Source organism: Ursus maritimus, unplaced genomic scaffold (genome assembly GCF_017311325.1).
Source record: "Ursus maritimus isolate PB19 unplaced genomic scaffold, ASM1731132v1 scaffold_12, whole genome shotgun sequence".
Classification (NCBI taxonomy): Eukaryota; Metazoa; Chordata; class Mammalia; order Carnivora; family Ursidae; genus Ursus; species Ursus maritimus.
In genome coordinates this window covers 982,251-989,450 of record NW_024423564.1, presented here as the reverse complement: position 1 = coordinate 989,450, position 7,200 = coordinate 982,251, and the positions used below count along the sequence as shown (strand labels likewise).

The 7,200-nt window shown below is 44.5% G+C and overlaps 1 protein-coding gene across 1 annotated transcript in view; it reads right to left on the bottom strand.

Annotated features, from left to right (window-relative positions):
• LOC103667593 (filaggrin-2-like) overlaps positions 1-5,010 on the bottom strand; it is a 15,045-nt gene extending 10,035 nt beyond the window's left edge. The window contains exons 1-2 of the mRNA XM_040626710.1: positions 4,873-5,010; positions 68-4,070 (exon numbers count right to left, since the gene is read on the bottom strand). Of these exons, the coding sequence (XP_040482644.1) occupies positions 68-4,070; positions 4,873-5,010 (4,141 nt within the window). The remainder of the gene's footprint in view (positions 1-67; positions 4,071-4,872) is intronic.
• Between the last annotated feature and the right edge of the window lie 2,190 nt (positions 5,011-7,200).

Here is a 7,200-nt window from a genome sequence, read left to right as displayed (position 1 = left end):
TGGTCATGAGAGGATCCTGCATGTGTCTGTGGGACTCCTGAGTGCCTTTCGGTGTCACTGGACTCACTGGCACTGGATTTCCTTCTTGTAGCTCTACTAGACTGTGTCCCAGTGGCTTGTCCATGACTGGTGTTGATATGTCTGCTGGCATCTCCTGACTGTGTATGGGTAGATCCCCATCTCCCTTTAGCTGTGGATACTGAGTCTCCCTGTTGAGATCCACTGTGACCATGAGAGGATCCTGCCTGTGTTTGTGAGACTCCTGAGTGCCTTTCAGTGTCACTGGACTCACTGACACTGGATCTCCTTCTTGTAGCTCTACTAGACTGTGTCCCAGTGGCTTGTCCATGACCAGTTTGGGTATGTCTACTGGTATATCCTGACTGTGCATGTGTAGTTCTCTGTCTCCCTTTAGCTGTGGATACTGAGTCTCCCTGTTGAGATCCACTGTGACCATGAGAGGATCCTGCATGTGTCTGTGGGACTCCTGAGTGTCTTTCAATGTCACTGGACTCACTGACACTGGATCTCCTTCTTGTAGCTCTACTAGACTGTGTCCCAGTGGCTTGTCCATGACCAGTTTGGGTATGTCTACTGGTATATCCTGACTGTGCATGTGTAGTTCTCTGTCTCCCTTTAGCTGTGGCTCCTGACTCTCCATGTTGAGATCCTGTGTGGCCATGAGAGGATCCTGTGTGTGTCTGGGAGACTCCTGAGTGCCCCTCTGTGTCACTGGACTCACTGAGACTAGATCCTGTTCTTGCAGTCCTACTGGACCCTGCCCTTGTTGTTCGTCCATGACCTGACTGAGCATGTCTATTGGTATCTCCTGACTGTTCATGTGCACTTCCCTGTCTCCCTAGAACTGTGGATCCCGAGTCTCCTTGTTGAGATCCAGTGTGGCCATGAGAGGATCCTGTGTGTGCCTTTGAGAGTCCTGAGTGCCTTTCAGTGTCACTGGACTCACTGACACTAGATCCCCGTCTTGCAGTGCTACTGGATTCTGTCCTGGTTACTTGTCCATGACCTGACTGGACATTTCTACTGGTGTCTTGTGACTGTGCATGCGTAGTTCCCTGTCTCCCTCGAACTGTGGATCCTGAGTCTCCTTGTTGAGATCCAGTGTGGTCATGAGAGGATCTTGCATGTGTCTGTGGGACGCCTGTGTGCCTTTCTGTGTCAGTGGACTCACTACCACTGGATCTCCTTCTTGTAGCCCTACTGGATGCTGTCCTGGTGGCTTGTCCATCACTGGTTTGGGCATGTCTACTGGTGTCTCCTGACTGTCCGTGACTAATTCCCTGTCTCCCTACAGCTGTGGATCCCGACTCTGCATGATGAGATCCAGTGTGGCCATGAGAGGATCCTGTGTGTGTCTGTGAGACTCCTGAGTGCCTTTCAGTGTCACTGGACTCACTGACAGTAGACTCTCTTCTTGCTGTCCTACTCGTTTCTGTACTGGTGGCTTGTCCACAACCCAACTGGCCATGTCTACTGGTGTCTCGTGACTGTGCATGAGTAGTTCCCTGTCTCCCTTTAGCTATGGATCCTGAGTCTCCTTGTAGAGATCCAGTGTGTCCATGAGAGGATCCTGCGTGTGTCTGCGGGACTCCTGAGTACCTTTCAATGTCACTGGACTCACTGAGACTAGACCTCCTTCTTGCAGTCCTACTGGTTCCTGCCCTGGTGGCTTGTCCATGACCCGACTGGGCACTTCTACTGTTGTCTTGTGACTGGTAATGAGTAGTTCCCTGTCTCCCTTTAGCTGAGGATCCTGAGTCTCCTTGTTGAGGTCCACTGTGGCCATGAGAGGATCCTGCATGTGTCTGTGGGACTTCTGAGTGCCATTCAGTGTCACTGGACTCACTGAGACCAGATCCCTTTCTTGCAGTCCTCCTGGATTCTGTCCTGGTGGCTTGACTGTGCCCAGACCCATCATGTCCACTGATGTCTCCCGACTGTGCATGAGTAGTTCTGTGTCTCCCTTTAGCTGTTTCCCTTGTCTGATTTTCAGGTGAATCTGATACAGGCCTTTCAGATTTTGGAGACCCTTTTCCAGAACAGGTCCCATAGCTTTCTTCTCCTCCTAGCCTACGGTCATATTTGTCATAGCCAGCTGATTGACCTGAGCTAATCTCATGTTGATCATAAGTAGAAGACTGTCTTGAGTTAGATTCACGTTGACTATGTTTAGAGGACTTGCCTGAGGAAGACCCAGACCCAAAACTGGCAGATTGCCCTGAGCTGGAACTATGTTGGCCATAGCTAGAGTGACCTGATCTAGACTCATGTTGTCCAAAGCCCAGTGAATGACCTGAGCCAGTCCCAGAGGTAGGGGACTGATGTTTGCTAGATCCATATCCAAAGCTGGAGGATTGACCTGAGCCATACCTATGTTGTCCAGAGCTAGAAGATTGATGTCCACCAAACCCATGTTGTCCATAACCAAAGGACTGTCCTGAGACAGACCCATGCTGACCAAAACCAGAGGAATGACCTGAGCCAGATCCCTGTTGTCCAAAGCTAGAGGACTGACCTGAGCTGGATCCGTGTTGTCCAAAGCCAGAGGACTGTCCTGAGCTGGACCCATGTTGGCCACAGCTAGAGGACTGACCTGAGCCAGATCCCTGTTGTCCAAAGCTAGAGGACTGACCTGAGCTGGATCCGTGTTGTCCAAAGCCAGAGGACTGTCCTGAGCTTGACCCATGTTGGCCACAGCCAGAGGACTGACCTGAGCCAGATCCCTGTTGTCCAAAGCTAGAGGACTGACCTGAGCTGGATCCATGTTGTCCAAAGCCAGAGGACTGTCCTGAGCCAAATTCATGTTGTCCAAATCCAGAGGACTGACATGAACCAGAGCCATATTCAAAGCCAGAGGATTGACCTGAGGCTGACCCATGTTTTCCAAAGCCAGAGGACTGTCCAGAGCCAGACCCATGTTGTCCACATTTAGAAAATTCATTTGAACCAGACCCTTTTTGATGAGATTTTGGAAAGTGTCCACAAGAACCAGATCCATATTGACCATAACTAGAAGACTGACTTGTTCCAGACCCATCCTGTTCACAGCAAGAGGACTGACTTGAACCTGTTCTCTGTTGTCTTCCACAGTTCTGTGTTTGACCACATGCTCTAGATCCATATTCTCTCTGACTAGAAGACTGGCTGCAGGAGCTAGGCTCATGTTGACCATATCCAGAAGACTGACCTCCTGAATTACATCCATGACCTAGTCCTCCACTACTTCCTGATTGATATCCTGACTGGGTACAGCTAGATTGATTTCCTTGCCCTCCAAATCTACCCTCCTGACAGGAAGTAGAAGCATTTTGTGGCCTTCCACACCCACCTGAATTGCTGGAACCACATGCATAGCTTTGCCTTCCATTGTCTCCTGACCCTCTAGAGCTAGATCCAAGCTTTTGTCCTCTACTCTCTCTTGACTGAGTAGAGTTTGATTCAAGTCCACTAGCATCCAATCCATGTGACAGACCACCATGACTCTTCCTTCCCCTACTCTTTGATCCAGATCCAGATTCATATTCCTTTTCAGAATCCCTAGAGGGGCTAACATGTGACTTGTTTCTTCTTTCCCCCAGCTCTCCAGAGCTGGAACCATGTCTTTCTTTGCCACTATTCCATGAGTGACCAGAGCTAGACCCACGGCGTCTTTTCTCAAATTCCTCTTGGTTTCCTGAGCTAGATAAACCACCTTGCCTTCCCAGCCTCCTTGAGTTTGACCCATGTCTATGTTTCATTCTTCCCCTTAAGCCCTCAGAACCATAAACATGCTCCCCTCCTTCACTCCAACTTGAATATCTGTAACCTGATTTCTGTCCCAGTGTATCTTCTTCTTCCTCTTCTGTTTCACTTTCTTCCTTTTGGTGTCGATGACCACGCCTATGCTTCTTTGACCCTGAAGCTTTGCAGTATTCTTTGCTGAGAACCTTGTTGCAGGCCATAGCCAGCTTGAATACCATCAGAAGAAACTCAGTAAAGTCCAGTCTTCGGTCATGATCTCGATCTAGCATGTGCATGATAACATCCACTGTGTCTGGATCATCTGGGTTCTGTATACAAGTGACATACCAAAGGAGACCTATTCAGCCTAGCCCACATAGGCAGGTAAAATATTCAGGTAAAGCTGTGGAATTGTGGATGTTTAACATTAGGTATTTTAAATCCAGTCAAATGTTACTTTAAACTAAAGCAGCCTAATAGGACCCAGCAGGTGAGAAGAGGTAATAGAAAAGAATAAGCTATTGGGAACCCCAGCAGAATACAATTCAAGGACCTAGCTAGGGTATTAGGTACTCAGGTATAGCATACAGAAAAGAGTTGAATAATGCAAGTTCGGTACCTGGTATATTTTAGTTTTACATGCATTTTAAACATTACATGCTAATATATTCTATGTTAGGATCTATAATTTTAAAGGTAATAGTTAAGTATTTCCCAAATAGATGGAAGAAATGCTTGTTTTTTGTTGGCAGTTTTTAGTCATCCTGGATATTTGGCCAGCTCTCCCTGTAGACATTTCCCTCTCTATACTTTTTCTTCCATATTTAATAGGGCAATCTTTTAACTCATGTTTTAGCACACATTTATTTTCTGTTTTTTCAGAAGGAGAAACCTGGGGGCATAAAAATGTCTGAGGGTCTACATAATGGGTGAACACAGGAAAATGAAAAAACGTTCCCCTTTCTAAAAATAAATAATGCCCCAGAAGACTTTCTGATTTCCCCAAAAAGTACACTCATAGAGTTTGTCCAAAGACCATTGAGAGTGTGCACTTTTTAGCTAATCTTTGGTCACATAACAGAGAATTTACAAGACCCTAGCAGCCTTCAGTCCTGGTGTATGGGTTCTTACCTTCATAATTGGACGAAACTCTTTCTCCAGAAGTTCCTTTAGTTCATCCTTGCTCAGTGTGCGACATTCCCCATCTTGCTTGGTGTATTTGTAGAAAACGTCAATGACCGTGACAACACTTCTCAAGAGGTCAGTCATCTTTTTGCAAGTTTAAGTGAACCTGAAGAAAAAAGAAACAAAAGACCCTATTATTCATGTTGTTTTCCTTTAATCTATAAGCAAGAGATTTTTCAAATCTCCTGTCTCTTTTAAACCTAAAATACTTCAACAAGTAAGGATGGGTTAGGGATCTTTCAATACAGTGAAAACTTTGTTAATTTTGGGTTACTTTGCTAGGATCAAGTCATTGCATGTTGCTGACTGAACTAGGATTAGAGCTCAGATCTCCATGTCTTGGATGAATATATTCCTTACATAATGTCTCTACACTTTGTGTACTTTGGTGTTCTGGGTGTTGTCCTGAAGCTTCCCAGTTTCCAGAACCACCCAGATGTATTGTCCCAGTCTCTCTGGTGTTTCACTGTTTCTCTTGAGTCAAAAGTGACATACCTTCTATCATACCTATTTCTCCTCTGGGCACTAGATGCTAAACAGGATGGTTAAGGCCTTCAGCAAATAAAAAATGGGCATTCAGAAGCATGGTGATTCAAAAGCATGAGATAGCCCTCAGCAGTGCTCAGGAACTATCCTAATCTCAGCTTCAACCAAATACTTCAATCTTATTCTTACTCAATAACTAGGGAGAAAGGCTCAGCAATGCAGGCAGTAGTTTGTCTACTGTGGATAACTCGATCTTGGAGTCCCAGGCACTGACACTGAACAGGGAAGGTACTCTACACCAGCGCAGGCCACCTCTCTATTTCAGCTGGCCAACCCAGAAAAAAAATGGCATGCAAAAGACTAGGAAGGGAGTGTGGAATGGCCTAGAAGAAGGCAAACTTCTTGGATTATTCATCTTGACAATAACAAATTTATTCTAAAAAGACCCCAGGATAAACAAAACTAACCAACCAAATAAATAAACAAAAAGAAAAGAAAAAGAAACAGAATGAAATGGCCAAATATATATTAAATTCTGACTTAGCTCTTACTCCTGAATTTCTAATGTGGACAATAATCAAATATCCATCCATGTAGCTGGATGAATTTTCTCTCACCTGGTTCACCAAAGGAACACGTAGGATAAAGCCTGATGCAGCTTGCAGGGTGACCAGTGGATCGAGATAGTGGCCTTTATATAGCTAAAACTGTGTGGGTGCTGTCCTCTGTGGGATGGACTACTGATTCATTTCTAATCAAATCTAACCCCACCTCTGTCCATGTTTATCTTCCTACTTCTTCGCATTCTTATCTTTGAGATGATTGCAAAAAGGACAGTGCTGGTCCAGCTTCCAGTGTGAGGACATGTTGTAGGACACTTTTTTCAGGGTCATACACTTGTGAAAAGCAGAGAATATGTTTTAGAGGACTTGCATAGTTCATTACTTTCATTTAGTGCCCACAATAAGTAGCAAAGTGTAAGAAAGGGATAAAGAAAGGGGGGTAATCAGAAGGGGGAATGAAGCATGAGAGACTATGGACTCTGAGAAACAAACTGAGGGCTTCAGAGGGGAGGGGCGTGGGAGAATGGGATAGATTGGTGATGGGTAGTAAAGAGGGCACGTATTGCATGGTGCACTGGGTGTTATACGCAACTAATGAATCATCGAACTTTACATCAGAAACCAGGGATGTACTGTATGGTGACTAACATAATATAATAAAAAAACATTAAAAAAAAGAAATAGAATATCTGTACCCTGAAAGGCCATGTTTCTTTTTATAATGTAACCATATTTAAGACAACTTGGAAATAAAGAAATAAAAATAACCCAGAAAAAAAAGTAGCAAAGTGTAAGATACTTGACAGGTGTGCAGTAAATGCATATTCAATTGAAAATGAACATAGGTCATGAGGCTTACCCAATTCATATCTTTTTGCAATAATAATAACTACCAGTTATTAAGAATTTACTATGTGCTGGAAATTATGATGAATATTTTTCATATATCTTCATATATCATTTAATCTTTATAAGATTTTTATGAGATTTGTTTGTTCATCCCGTGAAAAATCGTTCAGGGAGCATGAGTCCTCATAAAGGTCACACAGCCTGTAGGTGGAGAAACCAGGGTTTGAACCTGTAGCTACCTTATTATAAGGTCCTTTCTCTTAACCATTATACTAGCTTACCTCTGTATATCTATCACATACACCTATTATGTGGAAAAGTACACACTCTTTTAGGAACGTCAGGCCCAGCCAAACACAAAAAATAGGAAAGAGTG